Raw genomic sequence first — 12,500 nt, 5'->3', positions numbered from 1 at the left:
TACTGCAGATACAACAGGCGTTCGTCCTTAGTGGGGGGGACTTCCTACATATATGTATATACATATATATATATATATATATATATATATATGTATATACATATAGAGAGAGAGAGAGAGAGAGAGAGAGAGAGAAAGGGAGAGAGAGAGATAGGGATAGGAGAGAGAGAGAGAGAGTGAGAGAGAGAGAGAGAGAGAGAGAGAGAGAGAGAGAGAGAGAGAGAGAGAGAGAGAGAGAGAGAGAGAGAGGGAGAGAGAGAGAGGGAGGGAGAGAGGAGAGAGAGAGAGAGAGGGATGGAGAGGGAGAGAGAGGAAGATATTATATATATATATATATATATATATATATATATATATATATATATATATATATATATACATATGCATATGTATACATATACACACACACACACACACACACACACACACACACACATATATATATATATATATATATATATATATATATATATATATATATATATATAAACATATATATATATATATATATATATATATATATATATATATATATATAGAGAGAGAGAGAGAGAGAGAGAGAGAGAGAGAGAGAGAGAGAGAGAGAGAGAGAGAGAGAGGAAGAGAGAAAGATAGAGATGGAGATGGAGAGAGAGAGAAAGATAGAGAGGGAGATGGAGAGAGAGAGACACCTGACTGATAGCCATTGTAAGTTTTCCAAATTGTTTATTGTTTTTTTTTTCAGGAAATCCAACTTCAACGATTGTGGCCGTTGTTTCTTGTGAGATGAGATCTGAGTATCAGTTCCATCGGCAATCTTGATTTAGGAGTCCCGAGAGCAGAAAATTACGGGGTAAAACAAGCTTCGATATTTTTCATTAAGTGTAAGAAGAACTGAAACCAGTCTACATTTGTTTATTCTCATAATGCCCATAACCTCGATGAAAAGTGTCTTGTTTTAATAGGTGTACTTATGGCATGAGCAAAGGCTTTTTTAAAAAGCTTGAGAGAATGATTACTTACTGTATCACCATCTTTGATATTCAGTTTTGTTGCTATACAGTCATTAGATTAGACATTTTGGAATATTTTAAGTTCATCTTGAATCTTTTCTTCTTCTTTACAAAGTGTAGCATTTCTAGTCTCCTCTATAGCTTTTGGATTAACCTGTTTATCAAATGTTACTTAATATTTGATAAAGGGTATCGTCAGTAGAACATTTCACTATTTCTGCAAGTTGAAATCTATTTTGGGGAGTGATTGGCCTTATGCAAGCAGCCTATATAATATATTCTCTTCCTGTATACCTTCATTTATAATGGCTTTATGACTGCCCGTTGTACGTTTGCTGCATATATGGACAACTTCCATACACTTTCGATGTGTTCCTGGTCCTTTAAAGCCTTTTGACTGCATAATCCAGAAGCTGAGAAGGACGAGTGTAAAAGGACCTCTCTCACAACTCTGTCTATTACCAATCGCTTGCAAAAATATTCAAATTTGAAAATCAGGAGTTCCTCGTGGTGTTCTGCGAGGTCCTCTATTCTTTATGGTTTGTATTACTGATATGGTTAATTCTTGTTAAGAATATTTTGACAGTATATATATTCAGGTAATCACTTTAGAACAAACACAGTTGCAGTAAGTAACCTTGAAAATATATCATTACCATTATTATTATTTCTACCAATGAAACAAACATGATACTTCATGAGTCAATAAAGAAGATTATCTAGAATGATCCATGCAAAAGCTTGGTGAATGAGAAACAACTAGAATGGATATAACATTTATATTATGTATCTCTAAAATTATTCAAGTGATATGTGGAGTCATATACTTGCTATGTGAAAATATAATCTATATATTTGTCAGCATATCTGCAGTTTTGTTTATCATTGTAGGAGAGAATCAACGCATGTTGAAATAGGGTAATGCATATTATGCCACTTAGCAAAAGGTATGAATCCACTCAAAAGTCATTTAGAAATGTAAAAGTATTTGAATGTGAAAACGTATATACAAAGAGTTTATTTATCTGCTAGTTTTAACATTTCCGGCACCAATTTGAAGACATGACTTTTCCCTTTACAGTCAGATGTGTAGAGTACAAGATTTTTTTTTCTTTTTTTTTCTTTTTTTTTTTAAGGAAAAAACAATCTGACTGCGACAGCAGAATAATTCTTAAAGTATTTTATATATAGATATATCACACTTTGTTTCCATCAATGTATGTGCATTTTTAAAAAATGCAATACATATCTACGGTATATTATATATATTGTATCATTATGTAAGTATAAAATGTGTGTTTCTATCATATTGCCATCCTTAATATTCCATGAGCAAATTTCCTCTATCTGCTAACGAAACATGCGATAGGAAACAATATAAGGAACAATATTTATAAGGGAATTCGAGGACGTTCCCGTTTATATCTTTTGTCACTTATCATTTATAATAAAGCAATATAAAATCCATTCAAATAAAAATGCTTTTCTTGGAAAATACATGTTTATGGAGCTTCTATAATCATGTTTGTACGCCAACACAAAGGGAACTCTCCATTAGCGAATACATGTACACATACACTTACTCTTAAAACAGATATACATAGTGTATGTGTATATCATACATGTGTATAAACTAGACAAATAAAATAAGAATTCGCACATATCCTTTAACTATTACAAATACATTATACATTTCTCTTTAAACCTCGGATTTAATTTCCACGATTCAGGGTTCAATTCTTCGCAGTTTTCCGACGTAAGTCTTCTTTTGGACACCTGGTCGGTCGAGGGAGTAGGGGTCGTACCTGTCCTCGTCTCTTCTCACGGGGTCGTACCTGTCCTCGTCTCTTCTCACGGGGTCGTTCTTCCGTCTCCCGTACCTGTCTGGACTCGAGTCGTATCCTCTTTGAGCAGGCGGCTGGCGGGCGTACCTGTCGGGGCTGGTGTACGGGCGGTCGGGGCTGGTGTACGGGCGGTCAGGGCTGGTGTAAGGGCGGTCGGGGCTGGTGTACGGGCGGCGGGCGTTCCTGTCTGAGCTCGTCTCGGCAGTGGCGTATGCGGGAGGGTACTGTGGGCGTCTATCGAGACTGGTGGTTGGTCTCTCGGCGGAGTACGGGCGTCGAGACTGTTGCCTGTGCGGGCTTGCGGTGGGCGTGGAGGCCTCCTTCTCGTCTCTCCGGGTGTGTGGGCGGGGGTCAGCGGTCGGCGGGCGTGTTCTAGGCTCATCGTGTTGATAACCAGTGTTATCTTGGCCACTGAGCAGGAAATTCTGAACAGGTATCTCTTCGCCAATTACCTGGAGAATGATGATAATAATAATGATATTAATAATTATCATAGTAATGATGATAGCTACAATGATGATAAAAATAAAGATGATTTTACTAATATTAATGAAAATAATAATAATATCATTGATAATAATCATAATGACAAAAGTAATGATAATAATGATAATAACACTATGTCTAATAAGAGTAACGGTACTAATGATAATAATAATAATGATGACAACAGTGATACTAATGACGACCATAATTACAATAACAAGGTCATTATAAGTTGAAGTCTAGCAGTTACATGTTTGATTCTACGAAATTACTAAGAAAAAATCTTGTATACTTTTCAAAATAAAAAAAGGGGCAATTCTGCAGGATATGTGAAAAATGACGTGTTTATATGCTTGTTAAGAGAAAAACTTGAAGTGCCTGTTTATGCATATGAAAAGATAGGTCTGTCTCTTTCTTTTCTCTTACTCTCTTTCGTTCTCTTTTTCTCTCTTTCGTCCTTTTTCTCTCTCTACTTTTTTTTTCTTTTTCTTTCTCTTTCCTAGCTCTCCCTTTTCCTCCTTTCTTCTCTCTACTCTCTTTCTCTCTCACCTTTTCGCTCTCTCTCCTTGTCTCTCCACCTTTCTCCTACTCTCTCTCTCTCTCTCTCTCTTTCTCTCTCTCTCTCTCTCTCTCTCATTCTCTCTCTCTCTCATTCTCTCTCTCTCTCTCTCTCTCTCTCTCTCTCTCTTTCTCTTTCTCTCTCTCTCTCTCTCTCTCTCTCTCTCTCTCTCTCTCTCTCTCTCTCTCTCTCTCTCTCTCTCTCTCTCTCTCTCTATCTCTCTCTCTCCCCTTTATCTGTCTTCTTATAAATCTTTCTATCTCTCTCTCTCTCTCTACTCTCTCTCTCTCTCTCTCTCTCTCTCTCTCTCTCTCTCTCTTTCTATCTCTCTCTCTCTCTCTACTCTCACTCACAAGATACCCAGGATGGATATCATCACAGATAAAGACGAACCAGTGGCGATGACCTTCAGATAAATACAAGAATTAAGAGATATGAATGAGTCATATAGCATAGGCCTAAAGCGTTGCTGAAAATAAAAAAAAAACAAATAACCGAATGAATGAGTTAGTGGGGCTTCATACGATTTGATTATTGTTATGTATTTATTTACTTCATTTGTCAGATCTTCCGTGTCAGAAATCGAAAAAAGATAAAAAAAAAGAAAATAAAATATTGTATAAATTTTTTGTCTTTTTTGTTTTCTTTTCTTTTTTATTTTCATTACAGTGAGAGAGAGCGATTGATAAAGTGGTAAGAAAAGCAAAAGGGAAATATTTATAAGATTGTAAGAAAAATAATAATAAGGAGATGGATGGATATAAAAATGGTAAGAGTAATCATGATAATGATAAGAATTATAACGACAAAAATAACAGAAATAAAGATGATTATAATGGTGATAAGCATGATACTTTTCATCACCTTTCTCCAAGAATTTGCTTGTTTGTTTGTCAGAAGCCTATCCGAAACGTTCAAAAACAAATGAACACATAAACACAAAACATAAACATCAATAAAAAAAAGTACAAACCTTTTGATGTGTTTTCTTCATACGGTTTCTTCGGTAGAGAACGAAACCCAGAGCGGCGAAGAGACTGAGAACCACCAAGGAACCCAGGACACCCAAGACGATCACGAGAGTGTAATCTCCATTATCATGCAGTTTTGCCAGCTTGTCTTCCGTGTGCTTGAGGGCTTCGGTTGTGGTCTGTTGTGGGGAATGGAAAGGGGGGGGAGGGTAGAGTTAAAGCTTGACTGTTGGTGGTTGTCTTGTCTCTGTTTTTTCTCTGTCTGACAGTCTCTCTCTCTCTATCTATCTATCTATTTTTTTTCTCTCTATCTATCTATTTCTCTCTCTCTCTCTCTCTCTCTCTCTCTCTCTCTCTCTCTCTCTCTATATATATATATATATATATATATATATATATATATATATATATATATATATATATATATATATATATATATATATAAATATATATATATATATATATATATATATATATATATATATGTCAATCTCTCTGTCTCTCTCTTTCTCTTTCTCTCTCGGTCTATGTCTGTTTGACTCTTTTCCCTTTCTCTCTTTGTCTCTTTCTCTGTTCATGTCCTACCCCCTTTTTCTGCCCTCACGTTCTCCTCTTCTCTCCTCTTATCAACAAAGAAAAAGAAGTAAAAAAAAAGAAAAAAAAAAAGAAGAAGAGCAAGGGAGGAGAAGATAGAGAAGCAGAAAAGCAGAAGTACAAATAAGAAGTAAAATAACATTAATAGATTTTAAAAAAATGATAAATAAGATAATGATGAAAAGGAGGAAGGTAGAAAGAAAATAAAACAGTAAAATACGAAGAGAAAAGAATATAAGATAAAAAAGAAAAAAAACTCACATTTTCCACCTTACTGATCTTCTCAACCAGCGCAGCCTCGTTATACACGAAATCCTTATCGTTCTTGACTTCGTCGACCACTTCCTCCAACTCCTTCGAGTCGTTCTCGAGTCTTTCAAGGGACTGCTGAGTCACGTTGCCGCTGTCAATCTCCGTCGTCGAATCCTCAATGTTTGCGAGTACATCCTGGAGGCGCTGGCAAAGGTCATTTTGTTCCGTCACCGTGCAGAGGTCATCATCGGCTGACCTCTGGCGTCCAAGTGCTAGGCGGTAGAAGGTTGTGGACACTGGTGTTGGGCTGTTTGGAGAACTTGTGGTGGGTGGAGCAGTTGTGGTAGCAGCAGCAGTTGTGGTGGATGGAGCAGTTGTGGTAGCAGCAGAAGTTGTGGTGGCAGCGGAAGTTGTGGTGGATGGAGCAGTTGTGGTGGATGGAGCAGTTGTGGTGGATGGAGCAGTTGTGGTGGATGGAGCAGTTGTGGTAGCAGCAGAAGTTGTGGTGGATGGAGCAGTTGTGGTGGGTGAAGCAGTTGTGGTGGGTGAAGCAGTTGTGGTAGCAGCAGAAGTTGTGGTGGATGGAGCAGTTGTGGTGGGTGGAGCAGTTGTGGTAGCAGCGGAAGTTGTGGTGGATGGAGCAGTTGTGGTAGCAGCGGAAGTTGTGGTGGATGGAGCAGTTGTGGTAGCAGCAGAAGTTGTGGTGGATGGAGCAGTTGTGGTGGATGGAGCAGTTGTGGTGGATGGAGCAGTTGTGGTAGCAGCGGAAGTTGTGGTGGATGGAGCAGTTGTGGTAGCAGCAGAAGTTGTGGTGGATGGAGCAGTTGTGGTAGCAGCAGAAGTTGTGGTGGATGGAGCAGTTGTGGTAGCAGCAGAAGTTGTGGTGGATGGAGCAGTTGTGGTAGCAGCGGAAGTTGTGGTGGATGGAGCAGTTGTGGTGGGTGAAGCAGTTGTGGTGGGTGAAGCAGTTGTGGTAGCAGCGGAAGTTGTGGTGGATGGAGCAGTTGTGGTGGATGGAGCAGTTGTGGTAGCAGCGGAAGTTGTGGTGGATGAAGCAGTTGTGGTAGCAGCAGAAGTTGTGGTGGATGGAGCAGTTGTGGTAGCAGCAGAAGTTGTGGTGGATGGAACAGTTGTGGTAGAAGCGGAAGTTGTGGTGGATGGAGCAGTTGTGGTGGGTGAAGCAGTTGTGGTGGGTGAAGCAGTTGTGGTAGCAGCGGGAGTTGTGGTGGATGGAGCAGTTGTGGTGGATGGAGCAGTTGTGGTAGCAGCAGAAGTAGTGGTGGATGGAGCAGTTGTGGTGGATGGAGCAGTTGTGGTGGATGGAGCAGTTGTGGTGGATGGAGCAGTTGTGGTGGATGGAGCAGTTGTGGTGGATGGAGCAGTTGTGGTAGCAGCAGAAGTTGTGGTAGCAGCAGAAGTTGTGGTGGATGGAGCAGTTGTGGTAGCAGCGGAAGTTGTGGTGGATGGAGCAGTTGTGGTAGCAGCAGAAGTTGTGGTGGATGGAGCAGTTGTGGTAGCAGCGGAAGTTGTGGTGGATGGAGCAGTTGTAGTAGCAGCAGAAGTTGTGGTGGATGGAGCAGTTGTGGTGGATGGAGCAGTTGTGGTTATGGAAGTGGGAGTCGGACTGCTTGGGGTCGGGGAATGAGTAGTACCAGGACCAGCAGTAGTACCAGGACTGGCAGTAGTACCAGGACCAGCAGTAGTACCAGGACTGGCAGTAGTACCAGGACTGGTAGTAGTACCAGGACCGGCAGTAGTGCCAGGACCAACAGTAGTACCTGAACTGGCAGTAGTACCAGGACCAGCAGTAGTACCAGGACTGGCAGTAGTACCAGGACCAGCAGTAGTACCAGGACCGGCAGTAGTACCAGGACCAGCAGTAGTACCAGGACTGGCAGTAGTACCAGGACCAGCAGTAGTACCAGGACCAGCAGTAGTACCAGGACCAGCAGTAGTACCAGGACCAGCAGTAGTACCAGGACCAGCAGTAGTACCAGGACCAGCAGTAGTACCAGGACCAGCAGTTGTACCAGGACCAGCAGTTGTACCAGGACCAGCAGTAGTACCAGGACCAGCAGTAGTACCAGGACCAGCAGTAGTACCAGGACCAGCAGTAGTACCAGGACTGGCAGTAGTACCAGGACCAGCAGTAGTACCAGGACCAGCAGTAGTACCAGGACCAGCAGTAGTACCAGGACCAGCAGTTGTACCAGGACCAGCAGTTGTACCAGGACCAGCAGTAGTACCAGGACCAGCAGTAGTACCAGGACCAGCAGTTGTACCAGGACCAGCAGTTGTACCAGGACCAGCAGTAGTACCAGGACCAGCAGTAGTACCAGGACCAGCAGTTGTACCAGGACCAGCAGTAGTACCAGGACCAGCAGTAGTACCAGGACCAGCAGTTGTACCAGGACCAGCAGTTGTACCAGGACCAGCAGTTGTACCAGGACCAGCAGTAGTACCAGGACCAGCAGTTGTACCAGGACCAGCAGTAGTACCAGGACCAGCAGTAGTACCAGGACCAGCAGTAGTACCAGGACCAGCAGTAGTACCAGGACCGGCAGTAGTTGTGGGTCGTACTACATCCATGAGTTCGTTAAGGGAAAAGTTGATATTCTCCAGGACTCGTTTGATTTCGGTCAACAGCTGTTCTTCGGACATGTCTTCTGCAAATGGACGATTCCGATTTACAGTGAACGAAATACATCATAAACGTTATATCTCATGAGCTGCTTCATATATGCTGTCAAACCATTACTTCTATCATAATGAATTTCTGACTCGCACATGCAAACTACACAAACAACGCATACAAAGAAGGTGAATAAGAAAAAGTAGGTGATGATGAAGAAAGAAATCGAAAAAAAAGAAAATGAAAGTAAGAAAATGTGAAAGGGAGGGAGAGAAAGAAAGAAAAAATGAGAAAATTAAAGTAAGAAAATGTGAAAGGGAGGGAGAGAAAGAAAGAAAAAATGAGAAAATGAAAGTAAGCAAATGTAAAAGGGAGGGAGAGAAAGAAAGAAAAAATAAGAAAATGTGAAAGGGAGGGAGAAAAAGAGAAAAAAGAGAAGAAAATAAAAGTACGAAAATGTGAAAGGGAGGGAGAAAAAGAGAAAAAAGAAAAAGAAAATAAAAGTACGAAAATGTGAAAGGGAGGGAGAATAAGAAAAGGAAAAAAAATGAGAAAAGAAGACTGAAAATGGTAACAGAGAGAGATAATATTAATAACATGATAACAGAGTCGTACCTGACTGTGCGCAGGTTCCGTGGGTTCCTATAACCACCATTAGGGTTATGAATACGGCGGTTCCCCATCTCGCTTTTGGACGCATGGTCGCTATCTGCAGAACCAAAAAACATATAAGAAAAAATCGAAAGAAAAACAAACACAAAAACAAAAGAAAGAAAGAAAACTGAAAAATTTACGTAAAAGAGAGGGAGTGTTGTTGTTTTTTCATTATTGCTGCTGTTCTCATTTCTGTGCTAATAACGGCGTAATAACAATGACATTAATGATGTTGAATATGATGAGAAAAGAAAAGCAGAAAAAAGCAAATTAATGCACGGATAAGAGAATATCAATGTTATTAGTTGAGGGGAAAGATTCATAATAATTTTTTTAATATCAACCAAAATGAGCAGATTTAACCAATCCTAAAAGTAAATATAGGGTATGTCGAGTAGTTAATGAAATCTTTACCCAGTATCGTACACGAGTGCGCAAATTCAGCACAAAGGGACTACAAGGGAAGTTCTCTTGACTAAGCAATCTGTAGAAAGCTTAACATCAAAATCCCTGAAAGATTATATCAGCAGGAAAAGACTTGCGTGACAGATAGTGACAAAAAAAAAGCAAGATAAGGGATTTTTTCCATCCAAACTTGGCTACAAAATTAGAGCAAGAAAGCTTGATGTGATTATAATAGAAAAAAGGCGTGTAAAATCACTGATTGTGCTGCTGCGTATGATAATGGAATGGAACAGAAAGAGAGGAGAAATAGACAAGTATCGAGAAATCACCAGAAAACTAGACGTCGTGGAACACAAAAGTCCTACCGTATTTAGTTTACTAAAGTTCAAATTCAAATTCAAATTCAAATACTATATTCCATTAATTACAATGGGTATTCTCTTTACATATAAGGTGTTTACACAATGCAATAGGGTGCTATGAACATAGATATTATACAATACTTGTGGAACAAAATTACACATAACAATAATACCATATGTGATTGAAATATCGTGCTGGGCTTGATGTTTATGCGCCTGATGTCATTGATATTTCAGTAGATGTTCTTTCACTTTTGTCTTAAATGTCTTTTGGTTGGAAATATTTCTTACATTTTCGGGTAATTGGTTCCAAGTCACCAGTCCAGCTGTATCAAAGATCAAAATGCAACAGAATGACATTGGGATTTAGTCGAGTTTGGATGAAATACACAAAATCCTTTTACTGAACTCTGCACGAATCCTCAGAAAGGTCTTTGATGTTGACTTCATGATACGTAACACGAAGGAGGTATCTACAGTTCAGTGTGCATAGAAACATATAAACAATGATAATAATGATGTTGATAATGTTAATAACGATGAGGACGATATGCTTCGTTTCCTTCGCTCTGATAGATAGAGTTCTGAAGATCATAGTGGATTTACAGTTCTTAAATTTTGCATAAATGTAAATGCGAATAAATTTACCTAAAAAATTATACCTTGTTAAACAAAAATTACAAAAAAGTGTAGTTTTTAAATGAAACACAAAGATGATTATAAAGCTTTATGAAATGATGAGCGGTGTTCGAAGTAAACACGGACATACAGGTGTTCTCAGTCAACAAGGTTACATGTGAACTCAAAACACACTTATGTTAATTGTACCTCTGTAGGCATTTGTTAGTTGACGATTTTCATTACTCTGCATAGAATTTGCATTTGTCCTATTTTCACTTCTTTAAATAAAAATGCATTTGTCATTTGTTTACTTCTTTAATAAGGAGGTAATAAATCCGGATTCGCTCCGCACACTTCAGCGAAAACAAATGACGTGTCTTAGCTTTTGTTTGCAATTGGCACAAGCGCATTTTATAGGCCTGTTCAGGTCACCAGTCTTATTTCTATGTCTATTTGGTTTCCACTGGCCTGTATATTTTGGAATATATCAGTCTATCATTATTCCTAAAATGTTATACCATCTCTCTTTCTTTTGCTTCAAAGAAAACTATCAGAAGATTACGAAATAGTAACATACCCTAATGGGGGAGAATGGAGCTTAGAAGATGACGAGAAAACGTGGTGCTCTGACGCCCACCCTGAAACGGGGAAGGAGAAGGCAGCACAACCCTTGGGCAACAGCGGAGGGTTATCCAGAGCCGGTATGGGTAAGGGCCAAGCAACTATACATAACCGGATCTCGTTTTTCGCTCAGCATACGAGGAAGCTAAATGAGACCACTGAGATAATACTAGGGATGACCCTGATTAATAACAAAGAATATCATCATGATTATCTTTCTTTGGCCGTTCTATAAGCAATGTTATTATTCATTATGCGCCTACGTTGCCGCATAACCCCCTGTATCAGACCACCACACAATTGCACTTCTCCCAGACCTGTCAAGCACATATCAAACATTGATCAGGATCCCCCTTCCCCCCCCCCCTCCCCCTCCCCTACCAAGCCTTCGTTATAAATCACTTGCTGTTTTATTGTTTTCCCGAATCAATACTGGCGATTGCGTCATGATTTTACATCCAGTGTTGAACACGCGATCTCATTACATAACATTCAGTTTACGATTTCATAATAGTCGTAGAATCTTGAAACATCGAAGTGAAAAAGGGACGTGGATTGCGTTATGCGGTAATTACTGCCTTAAATTACTTCACTAATTAGGATGATGATAACGCTGACGAGGATGACGGCGGTGGCTATGTTGATCGTGATCGTTGTGATAATGATTATTTTAATGATAATGATATTTTTTCGTAATAATGATAGTCATAATAACAGTAATTATGGCAGTGATAGTAATGATGATAATGGTGATAATGATGATAATAATAATAATAACAATAATGATGATAATCATTGTAATAACATAAATAAAGAATGATGGTGATAATAATAAAGTTATGAGAAATAATAATGATATAAATACTAATAATGATGATGATAATGATAACAATAATAATAGCAATACCAATAATAACAACAAAAGCGACAACAACGACAATGATGATAATGATAATAGTAATAATTATGATAAGGATAATAACATCAATAATGATAATAATGATCATCATTTTAATAACAATAATATACCGGCAACCCATTGACCATTCCGAGACCCGCCCGTACCCCCCCCCCCCCACACGGAGCCACTTGGAGGAGGAGGGAGGGGAGGGAGGGGAGGGGGGGGGGTTGAACTACCGTCTGAGTGATACGCTGATCCCCTGCTTCTTAAGGGGGGGGGGGGGGAGGGGGTAAGGACAAAATCCCTTAAGGGGAACGAATTGAGATAGGGTAATGCCGGTTAACCCTTCCGCGTCGATTTCCATTTTAGGATGAGGAAGAGAGGGGGGGGCGAGGGGGGGGGGGGTATGAGTGGTACAGTTGGAAGAGTAGTGAATATTTTTTATATTGTTATTTTTTATTTGTCTATTATTTTTTTATATATATATATATTTTATTTTTTTTTACATATTCATTTTTTTTTTTTTTTTTACAGGTTTAAGAGTATTGTGATACGCTGAGCACGGTTCCCAAAGGGTTAGAAAAAATAGTAGCAGTAACCACAGCA

The 12,500-nt window shown here is 39.5% G+C and overlaps 1 protein-coding gene across 3 annotated transcripts in view; it reads right to left on the bottom strand.

Annotated features, from left to right (window-relative positions):
• Positions 1–1,752: 1,752 nt before the first annotated feature.
• The window catches only part of LOC138861467 (mucin-5AC-like), a 13,242-nt gene continuing 2,494 nt past the window's right edge, over positions 1,753–12,500 (bottom strand). Inside the window, exons 2-6 of one of the 3 annotated variants that reach the window (XM_070120650.1) lie at positions 8,946–9,039; positions 5,708–8,364; positions 4,855–5,031; positions 2,828–3,288; positions 1,753–2,797 (exon numbers count right to left, since the gene is read on the bottom strand). In XM_070120650.1, the coding sequence (XP_069976751.1) occupies positions 2,719–2,797; positions 2,828–3,288; positions 4,855–5,031; positions 5,708–8,364; positions 8,946–9,030 (3,459 nt within the window). In that variant the 5' untranslated portion in view covers positions 9,031–9,039 and the 3' untranslated portion in view covers positions 1,753–2,718. Of the gene's footprint in view, positions 3,289–4,854; positions 5,032–5,707; positions 8,365–8,945; positions 9,040–12,500 lie in introns of all 3 variants that reach the window. The other 2 variants (XM_070120651.1, XM_070120649.1) reach the window with 2 other exon arrangements.

Source organism: Penaeus vannamei, chromosome 4 (genome assembly GCF_042767895.1).
Source record: "Penaeus vannamei isolate JL-2024 chromosome 4, ASM4276789v1, whole genome shotgun sequence".
Classification (NCBI taxonomy): domain Eukaryota; kingdom Metazoa; phylum Arthropoda; class Malacostraca; order Decapoda; family Penaeidae; genus Penaeus; species Penaeus vannamei.
Note: the sequence above shows the minus strand (reverse complement) of the source record. Positions and strands in the feature narration are given on the sequence as shown.